Raw genomic sequence first — 24,670 nt, 5'->3', positions numbered from 1 at the left:
TGACTCAATTATAAATTAATTGCAAAGCAACCCAACATTTGCGCCTCATGGCAAAACACAGCTCTGAATTTAGGGTCAGTGCAGGGTTGATTGTAAATCATGTTTTCAAGATCCATAAAAGAACACTCATAAGGAAGTTCCTACATCCTACTTAATGAGGTACAGAATGTTTTGTGATGGGAGGATCTGGCCATAGAATAATGCAGTAAAATTTAGGCTTGTGCATGGGGTTTCTTGCAGGGAATCAAATAGAAGGCAGAAATTGTACCCTGCTGGATAAGTTTAGTAATATTATAAGCCACCACGTTAACTGACAGAAGTCAGAGGTCATAGAGTTTGGGGAGAATGAAATGCTTAATATACAACATTCTCTTAATTATCTTTCCATTCTTAAGGTTTTAAGGCTCAGGAGACTTTTATTCCAGAAACACCTGTAGAACTGCTTTCATGGAGACCATTCTGTCTAATGTTAAAATGCATGTTTGGTAACCAAATCATTTATCTATAACATGCCTTCTTCACTGTTACAAAGTGACTTTAAAACCACTATTACTAAAAATAGCCTTGTAGGATATTCATTAAGATGTATTAATATTTACATGTAAGTGTGTATATCTCTTGGCAAATAAATGTGTTTTAATGGAAATGGGATATTAGAATTTTAAAGCATATTGCTTAAGAAGACTAATACAAATATTCGTTATAAGATTCCGCTGTTTGGGGGGATTTGCACTTCAAATTGATCATAATCATCCACAGTTGCTCTGCTTAAAAACACTTAGTGGTTCTGTAGTACCTGCTTAGTTTGGAATTCAGAGCCTTACCAACCTATCAACGTTTATTCCCACTATTAGCATTTTCCCACCTACTTGTCAAATACATTGTGTTGCCTCAACCTCAGTGCCTTTCACCACCTTACCCCTCCCTCCCTATCACCAGATCGCCACATCTTGAAGTGTTACTGTCATTTGGGATGGCTTAGATCAAATATCCTGTACTCCAGACAGCATTTCTAACTGGAATTATTCTTTATTTGATATGATTCCCCTCACTTCTTTGTACCTCTGCTTCTATGATTCTGCCTTGTACTATGGTTGCTCATATACATGTTCTATACATGTTTTCTCCTAATCAGACTTCCAGCTCCTAAGGGCAGGGTCCGTGTAGTGTTCATTTTGTGTTCCCTAGCAACCAGCACATTTTCTTGCACATAGCAGGTACTCAATAAACTGACTTTTGAATCAAAATGAACTTAATTGAATTACATATTACTCATTGTGTGTTGATTTTGTTTTGAATTCATGTTTCTGTCTGAACCATTTTAATATACGTTAGAATAACGTCCTGAGCTATCAATCTCACTTCTACTTTGAAGGTTTTTTTTTTAACCCATATTTCTATTAGCATGGCCATACTTAACATCATCCTTAGGCTTTTAAAAATCTCATTTCTATCTCCATTTGTAAATGCCTAACCAATTTTCAGCATTCATATTGTTTCCATTTAACTGAATCCATAGGATTGAATGTTCTGCTGTGCATTAAAATGGCCGTCCTCCTGTAAATCAGCTATAACTACATGTACAAAATAGTTCTTACCTTGACTGCTATCTGATTCTTTCCATTTTTCTATTTTATGTAGTAAACAACCATCAAAGAAATGTTTATAACTTATTTCTCACCTGTATCTTGGCTCTTACCGTTGGGTTCCACCTTGTTCAGTCTTTGTCCTCGAAGAGCCTATGTAATGGTTTACAATTACGATTGCATACAAAATCTAGTTAGGGGTAGAATACTTTGCCCGACTGACTTAATAACAAGTTTAGGATTAAACTTCATTTTTCCCTCTTTTTTTTTTTGATAATTGGGTTTCATCTTAAGGCTGAACAGTTTTCCCATTTCTTTATATATGAACAAAGACAGGACAATGCCAAATACCCCATTGTTAAGTTCTTAGTGAATTGGCCTTGCTTAAAAAACATGCCTTGAACACATTTGATAATAATTCCTAAAATAGACTGGTTCATGTGTTCCAAAGCTCTTATCCCAACATTGGAATAAGCCATTCGATCAGAACTGCAAACTCTACACACTTGATCACGTCAATAGAGAAATGTAACTGCCCACAGAAATTTTCATGGACTCTGACAAGGAACTATTTTAACGAGAGAATGCTTCTTGTCTACACTGTCCACATTTAAAAGTGAACTTTTCCTCATTTTAACTTTATTCAGAACTGAAGGAACAGGAAAATTATTAAATACTGCTGTGAAATCTACGTTGGTAATTTATCTCAATTGGAGGTTGTCATTGGGGGGAAATTGCAGTGTTTTTACCATAAAATAATTATGCATCTTTTATCCAAATATTTATTTTAGATTGTATCTGCTGTACAGTATTGCCATCAAAAGTGCATTGTTCACCGTGATCTTAAGGTAAGCCACTGATTTTATAACAAAAAGTCTTAATCATGAACAGATGTTTTATAGTATTGAGGCCATCTCTGTGGTTGCTGAATTGTGCCCGGCTCTCCAAGGAAGGAGTTTTTACTTAATCCTCATGGCAACATCATGAAAAGCAATATTTTCACTGAGAAAAAGAAGAAAATAGGAATGAGAAGTTATCTAGCTTTAAAGGCTAGAGGATTTGATTCACCATTAATAAGCTTGTTTTAATAGATAAATGTGGAACTTTGTCCCCTACTATAAATGCCCGAGATCCCATTCAGTTGGAAGCAAGGTATGGCACAGGGCCAGGTCTGTCTGCTGCGGGTGCCTGCATGCATTCTCTGCACTAAAGCTCACAGAAACAGGGGAAGTGTCTTAACATGTTTTTGTGAACATCAAATGCATGTGATGAGTATAAACTAGCATACTTTGGAATAAGAAATTGAGACAGTCAGGAACGGTTTGTGGCAGTGAACATGGGAGCACAGGTATCTCTTCAAGGCACTCTTCCATTTCCTCTGGGTGTATACCCAGAAGAAGGATTGCTGGATCGATCGTGTAGCAGTTCTCCTTTTAGTTTTTCGAGGAACCTCCGTCCTGTTTCCCATAATGGCTCTACCAGTTTCTATTCCTACCAGCTGTACTCAGGTTCCCATTTGTTTTGCTGACTTGTTACCTTTTATAGTTTTGATGGTAGCCATCCTGATAGGTGGAAGGTGTTAGCTCACTGTGGTTGTGATCTACACTTCCCTGATGGTCAGTGATGTTGAGCACCTTTTCATATACCTGTTGACCATGTGTATGTCATCTTTGGAAAAATGTCTGTTTAGGGATTTTTGCTCATTTTTTAATTGTGGTGTTTGGGGGCGTTTTTTGCTACTGAGTTGTATGAGTTCCTTATATATTTTGGATATTAATTCTTTATTAGATGTAGAGTTTGCAAATATTTTCTCCCAGTCCACAGGTTACCTTCTTGTTGATGCTTTCCTTTGCTATGCAGAAGCTTTTTGGTATTAAATGAAGTTTCATTTATTTTTGCTTTGGCTGCCTGAGCTTTTAGTGTCATATTCAAAAAGTTAATAATACTGCACTGAATACTGGGAAATTTGCTTAGGAGAGTAGATTTATTTATATGAGTGTGCTCTTACCACACACATAAAAGTTATAACTAAGTGAGGAGGTGATATGTTAATTAGCTTGGCTGTTGTATTCATTTCACTGTGCATATAAAATCATTGTGTTGTACACCTTAAGTATATATACCATTTTTATTTAAAAATATTAAATAGGAGCTCCTGGGTGGCTCAGTTGGTTGAGTGTCCGACTCTTGATTTTGGCTCAGGTCATGATCTCAGGTTGTGAGATCCAGCCCCACGTGGGGCTTCCTGCTCAGCGGGGAGTCTGCCTAGATTCTCTCTTCCTCTCCCTCTCCCCTCCCCCTGCTTGCACACTCTCTCTCTCAATAAATAAATAAATTTTAAAAAGAAAGAAATAGTATGGCCAAATAGGTATGCTTTTTTTTTTTCTCATTTATGAAAGTAGAAAATCCTGGAACTAAAATATTTGTCTTTTTTTCCTTTTTCTCTCCTCCTCCAAAGTTAACTTTCGTCGTTCCTTACATAGGAATCTTTTTTTTTTTTTTTTTTACTTTTCTCCCCATGACCTCTGTCATGGGGAGAAAAGTTACTAGCACTGGTTTGTATTATACTTAAAAATACTGTCTTAAGGGGCACTTGGGTGGCTCAGTCAGCTAAGCGTCTGACTCTTGATCTCAGCTCAGGTCTTGATCTCAGGGTCGTGAGTTCAAGCCCCGTTGGGCTCCACACTGGGCATGGAGCTTACTTTTAAAAAAAAATTGTCTTAAGCAGTTGTCAGAAGTCTAAATCCTGTATTTTGGCTCTGTTTTTCTGAGCTTGCAGATTTTCTACTGGTCCAAAATTTTTTATTTCTTAGTTTCCTCCAATAACTATTTTAAGGAGAAATCACTTCCACAGAGAAAGAGAAAGTAGAGGACTGTTCCCCTGGCTGTGTGTTTGACACCCAGCCTATCATCTCATTTCTTACATGAGCAGAAATCCAAAAAAATAAAAAAGATCATGGTCAGCACCCTCCAGTCTGGGGGATGGGGTTTCCCATGTGCTCCTGGAACAGACCTCAGAGTCCCTTGAGCTTGTGAGGCAGCCATCCAGACCTCTTCACAGAAACTAGGAAAGTCCAGCTTGCTTGCACATGGCCTCAGAAATTTACAACGACCAGGTCCTTATATCAGAACATCAAAATAACCTGGTTTTGTCACCCAGCCCATTAATGTTAGGATTTAAGATAAATCTTCCAAATTTATGTGCTGTTACAATATTAATGTCATACATGACACATATCCATTTTTTCAAAACAGATATCCCAAACTAGCATACCTTAAAAAAGGAAAAGGAGGATGAGGGAGGGAAGGAGCTGTATGGTGGGCAGAGTGCCTGGCTCTCCAGCCATATAGAGAACTCTGGTTTTCATTGTAGCCAAATTTTACTCCTTTCTGTAACCCCATAAGACACATCTACAAAATAATATATAATTTCCTTAGTCCATCAGTTATAAAAGAGTTTGAAACAAAACAAAAAAAGCAAAGCCTTTATTGAATTGCTTGTATTTACAAAAGGCAAATTTAAAACTTTTTTTTTTTTAATGATTCTGATTTAGGATTTTGGAAAACCAGCATCTGAAAATATATTGGATGGAAATCACTGCTTTCTACCAAAATATACCTCCAGAAGAGAATTTAGTTTTAGGACAACAAAAGGAAACTTAAACAAGGTCTAGTGGAGGTTGTATTGTATTGTTTTGTTTTACTAAAAAAACAGAACTTTGCTGAGGAAGCATTCTATAAGAGAAGACAAAGGATTGAATTCAGTAGTCACAGAACCCCTGGCTGGCAGTTATTTTAAGTATACTCTCGAGCTTTGCATTAACCAACAATGCTCTATTAAAATAGAGCACTTTTGAGTAAACTTTGTTGGTTTAAGCCCAAGAAGGGTTAGTGTTATGTCAACTTACGTTTTTTAAAATAGGTCATATTAAGGTACAGTCCCAAGATGTTTCTTACCATGAAGAAAAAAAATGGGCTTAAAATAATGTGTGGAAGAAAAAGTGTTTTAAGTAACTTTTCTCAAATAGTTGCAGATACACCTATAAATGAGAGCTACCCTTTTATAGTGTTAAAATTTAGTCTTATATAAATGTGATTCTGAACAGTTAGGCATTGAAGCACCATGCTGGGCTTCTAAATTTGATATTATGCTTAAAAATGAGAAGCAAGAGGGGTACCTGGGTGGCTCAGTTGGTTAGGCGTCTGACTGTTGATTTGGGCTCAGGTCATGATCTCAGGGTCATGGGATCGAGCCCTGCGTGGGGTTCCGTGCTGGGCGCAGCACCTGCTCCCTCTCCCCCCTCCCCCCGGGCTGCACACGCGTGCTTGCTCTCTCTCTTAAAAAAAAAAAAAAAGAGAGAGAGAGAGAGAAGCAAGAACTATATGTTGAGATCTGAAATTGTTGTAATAAATATTTTGTTTTATGTAGGCATTTACATTATCCTCTCTATTATTTTCCTCTTAGGCTGAAAACCTTCTCCTTGATGCTGATATGAATATTAAAATTGCTGACTTTGGTTTTAGTAATGAATTTACAGTCGGGAACAAATTGGACACATTTTGTGGAAGCCCACCCTATGCTGCCCCTGAGCTTTTCCAAGGAAAGAAGTATGACGGGCCTGAGGTGGATGTGTGGAGTCTCGGTGTCATTCTCTATACACTAGTCAGTGGCTCCTTGCCTTTTGATGGCCAGAATTTGAAGGTATCTGGGAGGTTCGGTGCTGGTGTTTTATAGCCAAGCGTGATAATTTCAGTAACAAGTTATGAGTGCTTCCTTTGCCTTTTTAAGGAACTACGGGAGCGAGTCTTACGAGGGAAGTACCGTATCCCCTTCTATATGTCCACTGACTGTGAAAATCTTCTGAAGAAATTATTGGTGCTGAATCCAATAAAGAGAGGCAGCTTAGAAGTAAGTAATTTTTTGTACTTCAGATTTAAAGTTTAACAATTAAAATATTCTAAGAACTGAAGAGCATTTTAAATCATTTTTTCCCTGGTTCTTTTGGTTTTGTTTTGTTTTGTTTGGAAAGTTGGCAAGTCATGTAATTTGTTTAGAGCTAGGGAAGGTGACATGATTCTTTCACTACTCAAAAGTTGTCACAGTTTCTTTAAAGACGGTTATTTCTTCTTTGTCCTGCAATGAAGTATTAAATTAAGACACCATAAGGATAGGAATAAGATTGGCTTTTTGTTGGAGAAGGAGGAAAACCTGGCCTCTATCAGAAATTGCTTGCTCCAATACAGGAACCTAGTATGTAGCAGTATAGTTATTTCGAAGATAAAAAAAAAAAAAAAAGACAGTGAAAGTTCTAATCCAGTGAATATTTCATGACCATATCTGAAATTAGAAGCTGATTAAAAAATTGTGAAGAAACCTCAATACCAGTACAGAAAATTTACAATTTAAGTAGAACATACTGGAAACGGGGATTTCATTTCTTAACACACTGTTCTGTTACCTACCTACGTTCCACATGTGAGGTTATTTACAATAGATGCTATTATAAATGTACCAGGTACGTTATAGCCAAATAACATCAGAGGTTCACACCACCAAAATGTCTAACCTTTTTTCCTTCTGACTCTGCAATTAACTTATTTTCTAAGTATTTCACCCATCTGTTTCTAAGTATATTTTAACCAATACTGAGATAATTTCAGAAATCCAGCATATACTCTTCACTAGTACTTTTTTTATCTTCATTTATTTGCCTTAATTCAGAGAATTAACCCCACTTAAACTGTACTTTTTAGTGTAGCAATGGGGCTTTCTGGCACAGACTCCAGGCTGGGTAGAAGACAGCCTTATAAGTGAGTCATCCCTGTGGACAGAGCTCTCAGGTTCATTTGGGTTTTGTAATTTTATTTCCACAAATATTTTCCACTAAAAGATACAATACACTTTGGTGGAAGTTAAGGGATGGTGACTTCTATTGGGAAATTATTTTAAATGCTTTATATCAGTGAATCACATATGAGATATTTTTTACTGACTTATTTGTTTAAATGCAGTTAGTTCATTCCCATAATTTCTGTGGGGTTTTTTTTTCCTTTGGGGGTAAAAGGATATGTTGGTAATGTCTTCACAGAGAAGCCAGTGAAATAGAAAAGCCTTCTTTTATGTTACTGCTTTTCTAAACTTATTTTTGACCATTATTCATAGGAAGTTATGTGAAACAGTGAAAAAGTTAAAATTGTTGACTCTTGTATCAATTCTAAAATTTTATGGCAATGGGGGCACCTGGCTGGCTCAGTTGGAAGAGCATGCAACTCTTGATCTCGGGGTCATGAGTTCAAGCCCCACATTGGGTGTAGAGCTTACTTAATTAAAAAAAAAAAAAAAGACTATTTAAAAAGTAAATAAAATTTTATGGCAACATAAGTCTTTCTTAATCCTGCTTTATGACCCACTTTTATCATAGGAATCTAGTTTACCTGAATATCACTTAATAAAATGTCCATAGTTGAGGCATCAGCTCAGCTAATGAGAAGAACAAAAAGAATATACAAAAATTATTATAGATGTTACAGATCTCTTAGACAGTGTGTCTAAGTATGTACTTAGTCACTTAAAGATGATTAATTTACAGTAGCCACATATTTAAGTCTTTCATCCTTAGCATTAAAATGCAAAGGATTAAAGTATTAGAATTCTGGGCTGAATTTAAAAGCCAAATTATTATATTAAAACATTTGATTATCAGACTCTCAATTTGATGTATTTGAGTATAGGCTGGAACCTTCTGTTCCAGCTTATCAAAACTAAGTTTTCCAGCCACGGAACCGTGAGTCTACATTGGAAATATTATCATAATATTGCAGATATCACCGTACAAAGTCTGGTCTGCTTCACAGTTCCCAGAAATAACTTTCCAGAGAAACCTGATACTGTTTATTAAAAAAAAAAAAAAAAAAAAGGAAAGATTTCTTACACTAAACCTTGACAAACTCCCCCTTGAAATAGCAATGATGTCAAAAATTATTTTAGTCTCCTTTTATTTTTCATACCAACTTTAGTAGCAGTTGTACAGAAAAAAAAAAAATCCATACACTCTAAAAAATAGCTATTTTCAAAACACCAGTCTTTAGTGTATAAACGTAAATTTTTGTACAGTAGTAATGTTTCATATCACATTGCATTCTTTTTTTTCTTTTAACTTAAAAGTTTTGGGTTATGTGCTTTCTACTTTATCATAAACATGAACTCCTTCCTTGCCAATAGCAATGTTGTTCTCTTCGGGTTATGTATCATCCCCTGCCTGTTGCACATTTGAGTTGTTTCCATTGTTTTTACTAAAAATAATGTGATACACTTTTTTCCCCTTTGGGATACATGCTTAGATATATTCTCCAGAGTGTAATTAGTACGTCAAAGGGTATAAACAGTCTGATAGGTCTTCTGTATTCATTGCTAAAAATTGTGTGACCTAAGGCATTTGAACGTATCTGTTCTCTACACCTGATTTAGTATTTGATATAATAATTTCTAGTATTTGATGCCTTTATGGTAGTTATATGGTTTGTCATAATTGCTTTAATTTGTATTTATTTCATCAGCGATAATGCCTAATATTTTTAATGACTAGGTTAACTTTGCTTCTTTACATATAAGCTCTGTGTCTCTGAACTCTTTGTCTAATGGAGTCTGATTAATCTGTCTTACAGATCTGTATCAGCTTTGTACATTTAATATGAAATATTTCCTCTGTTAATTCTTATATTTTTTTAAAAATGGAACTTATATATTTTTTTTTTCAGTGTTAGCTTGAGGATCAAGAGTTACTGATGAGAGCAAACACTAGTCTTTCTTCACTATATAATTTGTTAATATTGAAATTCAATTTAAAGAATCTTACACAGCTGTTTATTATCTTACTAAACTTCTCATTTAACTCAGATAGCCTCCTGTTGCTTCTCAAATAGGATTACATACTTTATTAAAGTCTTTCTGAAAGCCTTCTATATCAAGTACCATATTTAGTCCCCCATGAAAATAAAATGAATGAAATTAGTCTCACATTCTACTTACTTGACCTATTGTTGTCTCTGAAACTAAACAGTTGCATAAATTTCTTCAGGTAGTATATATGAATGCTGGCAGAGCTTGCTCATTGCACTGATAATGGGAGGGGTGGTTTCACACATTTTAAAAGGGTTTGTGTTTTATGTTACACACTATATTTTTTTCCTATTTTTTGGAATACTGGTGTGTCTAGATATTTTTATTAGAAAAATACATAATTTTTTTTCTGCTATCCCCTCTATATATGTCTTCTTTAATTTTTCCAGTCCTTAACCAGAGTGGACTGTTACCTTTACAAAATAATGCAAAATTTGAGCCTAAGGCAAAGCTCCTCCTTATTGCCCTTTCTCTCTCATCTGTGTTCCTCAAAAAAGTATTTATTTTTGCTTTAACACCTTTTCAGCTGCCGCTAAGATGATCTTAAAAATCTTGCTTGTATCTGTCCAATACCAGAGGCAATAAAGCAAATAATAATAATAATCTTTTTTTTAATGCAAGATTTCTAAGTAGAGACTCAGAAGCATATGGTGAACTTTTACAGAGGTTGAAACCATTTAAGAAAAATTATTTCCATCTGGCTATCTTAAAGTCCATAGATTTTTAATGTGCACCTAAAGTGTAGGGTGTATATTTCCATTGTTAATTTATTTCTTTATAATTCATCTGAATCCGTTATTTTGATAGAATTTCTCGGCAAGTAGTCATGTATGTTCATTGGCAGTGATGGCTAGAGTAAACTGTCTCTTGTTCAGTTTGGAATCTTGTTTGACCTCTTGTTTCTCGTTTTGAGATATCTCAGGGGCGCCTGGCTGGCTCAGTCAGGGGAGCATGTGACTCTTGATCTTGGGGTTGTGAGTTCAAGCCCCATGCTGGGCGTAGAGATTACTTAAAAAAAAAAGAGAGAAATCTCAAATGAAATCCAAAGTGGATTAGTTTATTCAGCTGGTCTAGTGCAGTTTGCTGGCCTGGTGATTTGGACCCTGCCTTAAACCACACAGCGAGGGTTATGTGAATACTCCCCTGTCACACAGCACTTCATTTCTGGGGGCATTTCTGCCTTGGCCTCAATACAAACTCTGGTTCCCACGGAAGAATTTTGTATGGGCATGAGGTTCACACAACTAAGGCTTCTTCCACATGGGTCTCCTCTCGCATACGTCCATATTTTGTTGCTCTCTGTACCTCACTCTTGAAAAAGTACTTCACATTTAGAATTAATAGAGTTAATGTCCCTACATGTTCCTTTAAGCAGATTTCCTTCCCCACCTTTGCCTTCCATTCCTTTTGCCAAAGGAAATTTTTCCTCAGATTAGTTTTATCTTGCTTTGAAATCCAACTATTTTTGTGAGACAGACTCTTCTGAATGGACTCCTGGCGATCCCCAGGGACTACAAGAAGAAGAGAGGACAGCAAAACTGTGTCCTTTCTGTCCTCGCTGCCTGTTGTCTTTCCTTATTGCTGGGATTTTCTCACTTTCCCTGGATGAGCCTTGCCTCGGATCTAACTTTGTGTGAGGATGAGTGGAGTCAGCGCTCCCGCTGTGTTTCCTCAGATTATTCTTCTCACAGTGCGATTTCTAAAATGTTGCATATCATCCTTGTTAATAAAATAGAGCATTTCACCATCACCCATCAGATCACATTTAAATTCACCATCTGAAGACACTTTGTCTCCCATTCTTTCATTGCATATTACCTTGGTTCGGAGTCAGAGAGCTTCTTCACTATGTCCTCCTTACATCCCTCTGCCTTGACTCTCCCACCAATCCAGAAACTCCTGGTATTCCCAGAGTCACTTCACATTCTCTGTCCTTATGATTCCTTCCCTGAAAACTCCAGCCCACACTGCAAGTTGCCCTTTTGGTCTCTAGTAATATGTACTGCTAATAGCACAGTTTTGAGTAGTTAATTCTGTTATGTGTTCAGATTTTTTCAGGTTTTATGAGTAAATCTTATTTCCCCAAATAAAAGACAAGTTGTCTGAGGGTTTGGTCCACATACATATTTTTCCTTGATGTATACAGATACATAATGGTTACGAAATGAACACCAAATAACCACAGTTTAATTGAGAAACATCAGAAAATTTGGATTATCTTCATTTTGCTTTTAATTGCTTATCGTCCAGCTATCAAATCTCTTATTGCTCCTATATTTCTTACTTAATTCATAGATACCCTATTTATTCTACCAGGCACTTGAGTTAAAATCCTTAGAACCCTCTTGGATTCCAGCCTTTCTTTCCCTCATTCCCAGAACAAATTCTGTCATCAGGTGCTTCGGATTATACCTCTAGGTTTTCCTTCCATTTCCTCATGCCCAGTGCAGCCCGAGGTTGTCTGTCTCCTGGACATTCTAGCATCTTCCTTAGCCATCTTCATTGCTAAGCTCCTCTCAACACTTCACTGTACCCGGGGCTTCTGTAGCAGCCTTATTTTAAAATACTGCCCAGTTCAAAAGCAACAACAAGCATGTGTGTTGGGAAAGATAGCACAAGGCACAGTCTTTATCCTCAAGGACTCTAACTGTAGTTTGGGAGATACATCTGTGCTGTCTCAGTATCTCCTTCAGAAAAGCTCCCTCTTCTGTACCGTCCCACCTCCTCTCTGCTGACACCTTTATCTCTTAGCTTTTGTACATACATCTTCCATTTTAGACAAAGGCACCCTTCAACCCCGCAGTCGTTGTCTAGTATCCCTTCTTGTTCCTCCCTTTCTAGCCTGACTTTTTTTTTTTTTAAAGGTTTTTTAATTTATTTATCTGAGAGAAAGAGAGAGCACAAGGAGGGGAGAGGGAGAAGCAGGCTTCCCTCTGAGCAGGGAGCCCAATGCGGGGCTCCATTCCAGGACCCTGGGGTCATGACCTGAGCCGAAGGCTGATGCTTAACCGACTGAGCCCCCCAGGCACCCCCGGCCTGATTTTAAAGAAGCATCTCCACTTACAGTCAGCAGTTCCCCGCCTGTGTGTTGTTTGTCCTCGCACTGCCTTCCGACTCCCAGCCCCGCTACTCCCCTGCAACTGCCCCCAGCGAAGCCACCTGTCTTTGCTCCTCAACACAACCAATTACTGACTTAGTGGTCACCTTCTTTGCAGGACAACACTGTGTCCTCTTTCAAAAACTCTTGCCTTGCCTCCCAGGTCACACTGTGCAGATTTTCTGCCTCCATTTGCTTTGTGGGCTACTTTTCTTTCTAACCCTTAAGTGGGGCTTTGCCATTGCCCCTCTTCTACTCATTCCGAGTCTATTTGGTATTCCTGGAAAATCCCACCCGCTTTACAGCTTCTGTCATCCTGTGTTGGCCGTTCCTGAATCTCCGTCCCCAGCCCAGATTTCCCTGGAGTTCCCTGGAGTTTACAGAATGGGTCTATTTGAATAACCCGTAGCACCTCAAACTCAGCTGCGTGCTTCCTCATCCAGCCTCCTCTTTCTGAGTTGGCTTTCTCAATAAATGGTGTCAACCCCTCCTACTCAGCTGTCTACACCAGGAACCTGGACACCGTCTTCACTTTCTCTGAATTGTCTCACCTCTTCATACCCCTGCGTGTCCAATCACAAAGTTTTGTTGATTTTTACCAGCCAAATATTGAAAATGTCTCTCTTCCCATTGCCACTGCCTCATTTCATTCAGACTAGCATCATCTCTCCTAGATTCTCACTAAAGCCTCTTCACTGATTTCTGGGCTTCCAGTCGTGAACCCCTCCAACCCGCTCTCTGCACACTGGCCAGAGAGGCTTCAGAATCATACTCCCCAAAGATGTCCCTCACGTGATTGAAAGAAACCCTCTCGGTCCGGTCCCTATTAATTTTCTCCCCTCATCTTACCTCACCACCCATCTCACACCGGACACTCCGGTCATATGGAACTTGCTGTCCCCCAGACAGGCGCCACCGTTGTTTGCCCTTGGGCCTCTTCACACCCACCATGCCCGCTGCCTGGGTCGCTTGCTCGCGCTCTCCCTTCCAGTTCCTTGTTGCATGATGAACTCTTATTCTTCCAGAATCTAACTTCCTCTTACCGAAGATTTGACTGTTTATAAATCTCACTCCATTAGTTACTATTTTCAGACTCTTAACATTTCATCTTAAACTTGAGAACATCACTGAGGACTTAATTTGAGTTCACTTGAAAAACCAGAAGTATTTAGGTCTAGCTTATGTTCCTTTTCTTCTTTGCCCGGCCTCATTCATCATAATATCAAAAAACATGCAAAGAATTCCCATTAAAAGGTAATGTTTTGATGAAAGGACAGTTAGACTTCTTTGTATTGGGGGGGGTGCGCATGCATACACGTGTGCCCACATGTGAGCACACGTATGTGTGTGTGCACAAGCACATGTGTGTGGAGAGAGGTGGGGTTGGTCCTGTTTATTTTAAACATGTTTAAAGGCTTTCATTTTTAAGCTTCAGCTTCTTGTGCTGCCCCCTCTGTGCGCCGGCTGTGGAAGTGAGTCACTCGGTGTCGGGGAGTAGGAGGCTGGATTAGAGCTTGCAAAGTGCAGGCGGGATTGCATGTGCTGTGGAGCTGTCCTGACGTGGTCCCTTGTATTCTCTGAGGATTTTTATTATGTATTCTCCTTCCAACCTAGGAAATTCTACCAACAGCAGAATTTTACTTCTGCAGATACTAGGGCCCAACTGCTGTCTAGGCTTCTGCCAGACATACTATTTGAGAAGGGGGAGATGAGGAACAGGAAGGACCTTAATATTTTGGGAAATCATGTAGCTGGTGTTGGCAGCTCTGCTTTTTTCCTTTTTATTTTTTTCCTGTTGGGTACCCTCCCCAACACTTTTCCCTTATTTATGAGTAATCACTAAAGACTTAGTGACAGCATTATTGTTTTTCAAGTTTATAAATGGGTCTACTTTTATTTAAATGTGCTGGATAAGGTACTTAAATTTCTGATGTGAATATATATCATATATTTTTATCCATTCATCTGCCAGTGGACACTTAGATTGCGTGTCTTGGGTATTGTAAGTGATGCTGAAGTGAACATAGGGGTGCAGATATCTCTTCAAAATAGTGGTTTTTGTTTCCTTTGGGTATATGCTCAGAAGTGGAGTTACATCTCAATAAAATGGGGAAAAGGAAGAAGAAAGTTAGTGGTGATCTGTGAAAAGTTACATGTCTGCATAATTTTAAGCATATATGAATTATCTACAGATTTGCATTGAAATATGTATCATGTGACCAAAACCTTTGGAAAATTCCTCCGAGCCAGAACAGCGGTATTCTTATAGATTCCAGTTCTTAGAGGCCTGCTCTGGCGTTCTGTCTTCTAGTAAATGATTTTAGCTAAATATTATTAAATGAAGGGAAGGTATCTGGGCAAACAATTAGCCTCAAAAGGATCTCTATATGGAATTTTATTTTTCTGATTAGGAGAATATTGGCAAGTAAAGTTACAAGATGGAGAGTATACTTTGCAGGGCCTGGAAAAAGAGTATTAATATATCAACACCTAAAATGTTCCTGAATGAAAACCTAGAATTCAATAGTAATAAAATGTTAGAAATTTTTCTAAATTAATACAGGATCATTTCCCCAGAATTATTCCGCACTAGTTGCTTCTTTGTGTGTGTAGTAAAAAAACACATAAATGTATACTCTTTACAATTTTAAGAATACATTACAGTGTTGTGACCTCTGTGTACATTGTTGGACAGCAGATCTCTGGAACTTGTCCCCCTTACATGAGTGAGACTCTGTACCATCGAACAGCTCCCTGTTACCCCCTCTCCCAGCCCCTGGCAAACACCATTCTACTGCCCGTTGCTAGAACTTTGACTACCTTAGATACCCTCATATAATGATCATCTGTCTTTTTGTGGCTGGCTTATTTCACTGAGAAGTGTCCTCAAGTTTCATCCACAATATAGCATATGGATTGCCTTCTTTTTAAGGCTGAATAACATTCCATTGTGTGTAGATACATTTTCTTTATGCATTCATCCATCAGACATTTAGGTTGTTCCACATCTTGGCTATTTTGAGTTATGTTGCGATGAACATGGGTGTGCAAATACCCTTCAAGATCCTGTTTCAGTTCTTTTGGATATATTCCCAGAGATGGAATTACTAGATCGTATCTGTAGTTCTACTGTTAAATGTTTTGAGGAACCTCCGTATTGTTTACTGTAGCAGCGACACCTTTTTACTGTCACCCCAACAGTGCATAGGGGGTCCGGGTTCTCCACATGCTCACCCATGCTTGTTATTTTCATCTTTTTTGATAGTAGCCATCCTAACAGATAAGGAGGTGATACCTCATCATGGTTTTTATTTCCCTGATGATTAGTGACGTTAGCATCTTTTCATATGCTTGCTGGCCCTTGGCATATATTCTTTTGGAGAAAAACCTGTTCAAGTTCTTTGCCCTTTCCTCAATCAGGCAGTTTTTGTTGTTACTGAGTTGTAGGATTTCTTGTACGTATTGTGAATATTAACCCCTTATCAGATATACAGTTGTGAATATTTTCCCATTCCATAGGATGCCCCCACTAGGTTGTGACTATTTTCCCGTACCATTGGGTGCTCCCACTAGGTTTCCTTTTAACAACCCGGGACTCTTGTTTCAACAGCCTCACTTAAGTTTGACTCTGGTAATTCACACCAGTCCCTGTCTTTATCCTGATTCTTGCTCATCCCTGTCTCTAGGCTTCCATTTTGACCATTCTTCCCTTCCGTATTATCTGAGCTGCCTTTACTGACTAACCCTGATTTCTATGCCCCACGATCTCTGCTTTCCTAATGTTTTAACAAATGGTGATTTTAAAATACAGGTATACATATATTTGGTAAAAGACCAGGAAAAAGAGACAGTCTCTTCTAAATGTAATACTGTGAAGGAGAGGTTGAAATCAGTAGGTCCTTAGGTTTAAAACTTTTAAATGAGAAGACAGTCCTTTTAGAGGACTATGGGCAGCAAGCTATTTTGAATGGATACATTCGGTGAGTGTGCAGGATGATAGTTGTAGTTGTCATAAGTTATGTAAGTGTGTCCCAAAGTCCTTTGCCTCTTGTTGGCCTGCTAATCAAACTGGACACTAACTTTAGATAGAAGACATCATGATACTTGTTGAGTAAACCAGTAAATTTCACATTTACTAAAATAGAGCTAAAATAAGTGGTGGAATGTTCTGATTGGCCAAACATAATGTAAAGTTTATTTCCTAGCAAATAATGAAAGATCGGTGGATGAATGTTGGTCATGAGGAAGAAGAGCTAAAGCCATATAGTGAGCCTGAACCAGATTTCAATGACGCGAAAAGAATAGGTAAGTATTTAAACACCGTGAGATGTGCTGGCCCTCCACTATAAGAGACCTGTCATCTACCAAAACAGTGTTTAAAAATATAAATAAGAAACAATTTTTATTTGAAAAATACTTGCATTGTCATCTTTTCTTTCCATCAGTATACACCAAACATTACAGATTTCAAGTTTGTCCGCATGTGTACTATGATCTAATTCAGTTGTTGGCAACAGTAATATCAAAATTAAAGTAACGTAGATGAACCTCATTCTTTTCTTTCAGTAGTCCCTAAAAGGAGGAATGACTGGTTTAAGTATCAGCACTGGTCAGACTGTTAAGTATCAGCAACACATAGCATGTATTTTAGCTGAAAGTGTGGAGGCACTTAAGCTGAAGGGATGAACACTTCGGCTCTCCCTTTCAGTTTTCCAGTGTCTGGGCAAGGTGCTTCCTCCCACACCCAGCGGCACTCTGCTTCCAGCCTGTTCTCTGCGTTTCTCTCTCCATTACCAAAGCCATCAGAGACTCACAAGTGAGTCATCTCCTCTGTGCCTCTCTCTGACTTGAGAGCAGAGGGGCCAGCGAGGTCTCACTATTCTAGGGTGTTTGGAATCCAATAAGAACAAGCATTACAGGCCTTCCAAAGAAGAGTCAACCTGCCTTCAGATCAGAAGGCAGAAATTGTTAAGAAATGAGAGAAACCACTCTGTGCGTGGTGAGAGTGTGTTAAGAGATAGAGAAAAAGAGAAGGGATTTTGTGGGTGTCACAGATGGTGTATCTCTGGCTGGACAAAGGCATTCAACTCAGGAATGCGTTAGGTGCTGAGAAATGGACTAGGCGCCTGAGTATGGATCCCATGGTACGGATAGTGTCTGCATGAAAAATTGTCAATGTATAGGATCTAAATATGCAGTATCTATATATTAATAATCCAGAAGTTTTTATAGTTAACATTATACTATAACATTTCAGAATTTAGTTTTCATATTTCATGTTGGCAGGCTTGCTTACAGTTGTTGGTTTGTTTGCGAAAATAAACCCATTTTCAGAAAATTTTGCTTTTTTTTTTATTTCTAGACATCATGGTCACCATGGGTTTTGCACGAGATGAGATAAATGACGCCTTAATAAATCAGAAATACGATGAAGTTATGGCTACTTATATTCTTCTAGGTAGAAAACCACCTGAAGTAAGTTCTTTACTTTTTTAGATTAATGTTAATTATTTCTTGAGACAAGTGACAGCTAAGATAAAATGTTAGCTGTTAGCACCTTTATTCTGTGCGGTATCAAAAGTAATATAAAGACCCTAACATTCTTACTTTTAGAATTCAAACTCAAGATGCTAAGTTATGAGCTGGTTTCATTTCCAAGTACCAGGCGAGATTCTGCTATGAAAGAGCAGACCAGGTGCCTTGCTTAGCTCTGAGAGGCACACGCAGTCTAGTCTTTGAGAAGGAGTTCCCCCAGAGTTGTGTCTCCAAAAGCAGCAGGCCTGCCAAAGGTAACGTGGTCATTCTGGGTGTGCAGAAAGCACAGTGACCTAAACAGAGAAAGGGACAGCATGTAAAACAAAACATATATCTGAAGTGATTTAAAAAGATGGGAATAGGAAGAGGCTGTTTGGTGATATTTTGCCTGGTAGAACGTCAAGAGGTTTTGATGCTTAGCAGTTGGGAATTCTCAAGGCCAGGAGAGATGTATAATAAGGAGATAGACTCAGGAAATAACTGTGTACAGATAATGGTTGAACCACAAAAGCAAATGATCCTTTGGGAGAGCAAATATAAAGGTATAAACCGAGAGTCAAGAATAGAGCCGAGTACATGGACAGTTTGTTAACAATTAGACATCTGTGGGAGGCATTTTATAGAATAGACTGAAATTATTTTTAATTAGATAGTTAGTGAAGCAGTACATTCAGCTGACATTTATTGAATCTTTCCTGCCCTGGAAACTATGCTGTGTACTGCGACCAGGAAGCTGAGCAAGTCTGTGCTCTCATGGAGCCCTGGGTCTGGAGGGGAGATGCGCAGTCAGCGGTGTGGTGCAGGGTGCTGCCACCCTGATCAGGACAGGCACAGGGACTCTGGGACACACAGGAGGACAGGCACCCACAGCAGCTAGATGTAACAGGCCATGGTAACCCGTTGGAAATGAGGATGTGAGAGACCCTCAGCTTTCCAGCATAAGTGACTGGTTTTGTAAGATGTATTTGCCAGGATATGGAGAGAGTGTGATTTCAAGGGGAAGGTGGGGACTTCGTTCTATTTGGGATGGTTGAACTTGAGATTCGTGTTGGGCGGAGTTGTTCAGGAGACGTTTGGAGACACAGATTTGGCTTGGAGGGAGTGACTCGGGCAGCATCAATAGGTTGGGAGCTGTGGTGAGAGGAGCACCCCATTAATGCACCAGCAGCTCTTCTAAGGACTTCACCGGAGGAGCCCATCTCACCTCGCGGGCCCTACGAGGAGGAGGGGAACCTCGGTGGAGGCATTAATAGTTGGAGAAGGGGCATCAAAGAAGCCAAATCAAGAGAATTTTAGGAAGTGGGAAATAGTACAAATGGTTATTTCTGAAGTCTTTGACCTGTTTCTACTTAGCCTTTAGATTTCACTCCCGAGATCTTTAATTTTCCTATTAATTTAAATATAAAGGAAGCCCTAGCATTACAAGTATACACCCAGCCCAGACTTGAATTAAAATGAAGTTTGACTTGTATTGAGTATGAACTAATGAGGCTCTTCTAAGTAAGAGCCTGAACTTTGGAGCCGATTCACCGGGTTTGAATCCGCACCCCTCCTCCACCCCAGCACAGCCACTGACTGTGCAGCTTAGGCACTTGCCTTAATTTCTCTGTGCTTCAGATCCCTGGTGCATGAAATGGGGACAGTAAATAGTACTTAGCTCTGCGGGTCACCGAGAGGGTTAAATGAGTTAATATTTCCACAGTGCTTAGAACAGTTCCTGGCACATTGCTGTGTGTTCTGTGTGATCTGTAACCGGTTTCATCATCAGTATTACTTTGCTGTTTGCCATTAGTATCTTTACATATGAATTTAGATTTTCCATTGGGAAGCCAGTGATTGAGTGAGAAGCTTGCCAGCAACAAACATCTTCTGTGTTTCGAGGAGAGGGATAGTGAACCCCCAATTTACCATGCTTGTCTAAATAGATGCAGTTTCTTAATCAGAGCCAATAAACCACATTTTGCTCTGTAAATATGGTAGAAAGAAAAGGTGTGTGTGGAGTTACAATTTTAGATTTTATCCTGAGTTTGAATCCCAGAGATGTCCCTTGATTCTCTTAACCGCGGTCCTTCCATCTCTGAAGTCGAGGTTAATAAACAGCTGCATTGCTGTCATGACTGAACAAAGTAACACATAGGAAGAGCTTCCTTAGCAGGGGTGCCGGTTATATAATAACCATTCAATAATTGGTAGCTGTTGTTTGGTGTTTTGACTAAACTAAGGCTCCAAAGCCATCTGTGCGAGATCACAGAAGAGCGCGCGCGCTCATGGAAGCACATAGCCGGTTCCCTCCCTCCCTGGTCGCCAGCTTGCGGTTCTGTATCCGAACTTTTTTTTTTCTTCAGTTCTGATTACTCTTTATATGGCTTGGAATAGATTAGAACATCAATCAATAGTGCATATTGTTTGCATAAACATTTTTATTTTAAAATCTTTGTGCAGGGGTGCCTGGCTGGCTCAGTCAGTTAAGCACCGGCCTTCTGCTCAGGTCATGATGCCAGGGTCCTGGGACTGGGCTCCCTGCTCAGCGGGGAGTCTGCTTTTCCCTTTCTCTCTGCCCCTCGCCCCCCACTCGTGCTCGCTTTCACTCACTGCCTCTCTCTCAGATAAATAAATGAAATCTTTGTGCGCTATCTTCTTCTTATAGTTTGAAGGCGGTGAATCGTTGTCCAGCGGAAGCTTGTGTCAGAGGTCACGGCCCAGCAGTGACCTGAACAACAGCAGCCTTCAGTCCCCTGCTCACCTGAAGGTCCAGCGGAGCATCTCCGCAAACCAGAAGCAGCGGCGTTTCAGTGATCATGGTGGGGGAAAAGTCAAACAAGTGAAAAGACAGACCAGTCCTACTCAAACTTGTATTTACTGAGCATTATACATTCATGTCTTTATGTGCTTGTGTCATCTGTTATCACAGATCTATATTATTGCATGATTAATATTAAATCCACTTTTCAGGGACTAACCTAATTTTTGTAATCAAACAGTTTAATGTTAGTTCCGAGTATAAAATACGCAAATAAAGATATTTGTAATTTAGAGTTTTGGTTCGTCAGGAGAAACTGTGTCAGTTGATTTTCACCTAATTATGCTCTTTAATTTTATTATAGCTGGTCCATCCATTCCCCCTGCCGTATCATATACCAAAAGGCCTCAGGCTAACAGTGTGGAAAGTGAGCAGAAAGAGGAGTGGGACAAAGACCTAGCTCGTAAACTTGGCAGCACAACGGTTGGATCAAAAAGTGAGATGACTGCAAGCCCTCTTGTGGGGCCAGAAAGGAAAAAATCTTCAACTATTCCAAGTGTGAGTAAATATTCCAGTATATCACAGTTTGTTGTGGTTATTTGTTTTCAGATTTTTTTTGTACAATCTTTGGAAAACTTTATCCTTTTCTAAAAACACGTTTCAAAATTTTAAAGTGAGTCATACATTTAAATAACATGCAAAGGAGGCCAAGCTTCTCATGATTACGTTTTAAGAACAAAAATATAAAATATGAATTCTTAAAATAACACTTACCTCAAAGTAAGATTTAAAAACCTCACTATAAAAATGGTACATTAAACTTTCCTGCCTCATTTTTCCTGTTTCTAATATTTACTTAAAACTATATTGGTGCACTTAATTTTATATTTACAGGTAAGCGGTTCAATGAAGGCAGACTCCATTAATGATTAATTTATAAAGTGAGCTCACATTATTCACTTAAAACAGCAAATCTGTAGGGGCGCCTAGGTGGTTCAGTCGGTTGAGCATCCCGACTCTTGATTTCAGCTCAGATCATGATCCCGGAGTCCCGGGATCAAGCCCCACATCGGGCTCCCTGCTCAGTGGGGAGTCTGCTTCTCCCTCTCCCTCTGCTTCTGCCCCTTCTCCTGCTCATGAGCACGCTCTCTCTCTCTCAAATTATAAATAAATCTTAAACACAAAAACAAAAAAAAACAGCAAATTGTAGAAATTATATAATCGGAGCTAGAAGATAGATTGAAGCCTTCTCTTGTAAGACAGCAGGAAAGAATAAAGAGAAAATATAAAAGAAAAGACTAAAATATACTAAGGATAGAAGTAGAATTGGAAACATCTAGATAATAGAAGTTTAGAAGGGAAAGGGCACAGAATGAAGGGGAAGAAATATTTGAAGAAATAATAACAAGGAAAGAAGAAAAAACTTAGAAAGATTCAGAGGGGCATGTGAATGGCTCAGTTGGTAAGCATCAAGTCTTGATTTCGGCTCAGGTCATGGTCTTAGGGTCGTGAGATTGAGCCCCACGTCAGACTCTGCACTCAGCAGGGAGTCTGCTTGAGATTCTCTCTCTCTCTGCCCCTACCCGCCCCCACTCACTCACTCTTTCAAATAAATAAATAAGTAAGTAAGTAAGTAAGTAAGTAAGACTCAGAAAGCCAGAAGGAAAACCTACTTCTGCTCTCATTAAAGTGGAACATATACACACCAAAAACAAAGTGAAAACTTCTAAAAAATGTCCAGGATATGACAGCAGATGACCTGAACAGGAACAAAATTCAAACTGACCTCAAATTTCTCAACAGTAGCATGGATTAAGGGAGATAAGTGGAACAGTATTTTTTAAGTACTAAAAGAAAATCACATTGAACCCAGAATTTTATATCTCGCCTAATTGTCATTTAAATGTGAAGGTATAATAAGCATACTCTTAGGCATAAAATATGTCCAGTCTTGTTACATAGGGACCCATTTGTTACCACTGTATGGTTTGAGGAGCACTGCACTCTTACAGGAAGAGAAATGGATCTGGAGTAGTGCCATAAAATATATGGAGTTGAAAGTGATCAGATAACTTATTCAGGTATGTATATGGTAGCATACACACACACAAAAAATAATGAAAATTCAGAACCAATGTTCTGGACACTATCCAGGAAGTAGGGATGGGGTGGAGGTTAAAGGAAGAAGAGCCCATGCTTTTGTTCAGCAGAAGATGGGAGGATCTGGGTAAGTTTAAAAACTCACTAGTGCTAAGCAAACATGAGTTCAGGGACTTAAGGGCTAACAACGTAAGAATAAAAATAGAATTTATAACTTTTAAACCAACAGAAGAAAAAAAATGGATTGAGTCTATGGAAAGTAGGAAAAGAGAAGGAAAAAAATACCAGAAGGCCTAACACAACCTTAACTGCAAGTGATTTAAACTCCCGAGCACCCACTGTTTTATGTAGTTCATTGAAACCATTATCTTTTTAAAATATGTGATTCGATTGTCGCCTCCGAGACTCCGAAATGGGTGTGCATACCCATTTTCAGAACTGGTAAGTATAACCCCTTTAGCTGCCAACTGATCTGTTTGGAAATGATTTAACTGTCATAGAGTCTAAGATATCATTTGGGAAAGTAATTTTCCTAGGCAGGCCATCATTTTCCTTTATCTAAACATCAGCTAGAGGTCAGTTTCTGGAGCATGATCACCCTACAAAACAGAGAATTTGGTCCCCTATTATCTGCCACTTGCTGTAGCAAGCTGTCCTTCATCTCAGGCTGATCTTATTATTTTCCAGGGATATACTCAGCTGCCTATTTCCACACCTGTTTTTATGTGGTGCTCTTGTCTGAAGGTCCCCCCGCCGCCCAAATTATGAAAATGTCATTTCGACAGATCATTTCAAGCCCCATCTCCTGAGTCGAGCCTCCTGTGACTGAAGGCTCCAGATCTCATCAGTCTTTCTGATTGTTGTATTACGTCATTTAGCTCTTAGTTGTACGCTGTCTTGTATCATTCACTGTTGCTTCCCCCCATAAACCTTATCTCCCCTTATCTATAATCTCCTCTTGTAGTTGACACGCAGCTTCCTCAGAATTACTAGTGCTGAGGCACTTACTGGCTATTCCGAGCATATTTATTAATTTAAAGAAGGCATAAAAACTAAGACATTGGTTTAAATTCCAGTTAATCATGCCACACGTATTTATCATCTTTAAGGAAAAAAAAAAAAGACATAAGCCAGAAGTTCTGGTAGAGAAATTTTGTTCTGAGCCACTTAGTACTAAATTTATCTTAATTTTCTATATTAATTTTGACAATGTGAGAAACCAAAATAATATATCTTGTTTATGTTTAATTTTAACAGTCCAGAAGTGTCTCAAGTAGGGCGCTTGGGTGGCTCAGTTGGTTAAGCGACTGCCTTCAGCTCAGGTCATGATCCCGGAATCCTGGGATCGAGTCCCACATCGGGCTCCCGGCTCAGCGGGGAGCCTGCTTCTCCCTCTGACCCTCTTCCCTCTCATGCTGTTTCTGTCTCTCTCGCTCTCAAATAAATAAAAAAATAAAATCTTTAAATTTAAAAAAAAGTGTTTCAAGTAAAATTAATTGTTTACCCTTTCTCATCCCTTACCTTCTATCCTCAACTTCTAGTATAATTAGTGTTATCATTTGGGATGAATTACCTTATAGAGTCTCCTTTTTAAAGAAAACATAAATGAATATATATGTCCATACAGGGTTTATTTTTTTATAAAAATGAGATCATACTATACCTGTTACATTGTAATTTTTCTAACTTAAAATACTATTTTGTCCTTTTAC

The 24,670-nt window shown here is 38.8% G+C and overlaps 1 protein-coding gene across 14 annotated transcripts in view; it reads left to right on the top strand.

Moving 5' to 3' along the window:
* MARK1 (microtubule affinity regulating kinase 1) overlaps positions 1–24,670 on the top strand; it is a 127,561-nt gene that overhangs the window by 74,416 nt on the left and 28,475 nt on the right. For 11 of the 14 annotated variants that reach the window (XR_010412188.1, XR_010412189.1, XM_064593859.1 and 8 more), the window contains 7 exons: positions 2,378–2,434; positions 6,052–6,288; positions 6,376–6,495; positions 16,789–16,888; positions 17,946–18,058; positions 20,766–20,970; positions 21,223–21,416. Coding sequence is in view for 12 of the 14 variants with exons in the window: in XM_064593859.1 (XP_064449929.1) it covers positions 2,378–2,434; positions 6,052–6,288; positions 6,376–6,495; positions 16,789–16,888; positions 17,946–18,058; positions 20,766–20,970; positions 21,223–21,416 (1,026 nt within the window). In the remaining 2 variants the exon portion in view is untranslated. The remainder of the gene's footprint in view (positions 1–2,377; positions 2,435–6,051; positions 6,289–6,375; positions 6,496–16,788; positions 16,889–17,945; positions 18,059–20,765; positions 20,971–21,222; positions 21,417–24,670) is intronic. The other 3 variants (XM_045876864.3, XM_054507907.1, XM_064593855.1) reach the window with 1 other exon arrangement.

Source organism: Mirounga angustirostris, unplaced genomic scaffold (assembly GCF_029215605.1).
Source record: "Mirounga angustirostris isolate CCGP_5_RB_7025 unplaced genomic scaffold, mMirAng1.0.hap1 SCAF_6, whole genome shotgun sequence".
Classification (NCBI taxonomy): domain Eukaryota; kingdom Metazoa; phylum Chordata; class Mammalia; order Carnivora; family Phocidae; genus Mirounga; species Mirounga angustirostris.
The sequence above is the reverse complement of the archived record's forward strand: the minus strand, read 5'-3'. Positions and strand labels throughout refer to the sequence as shown.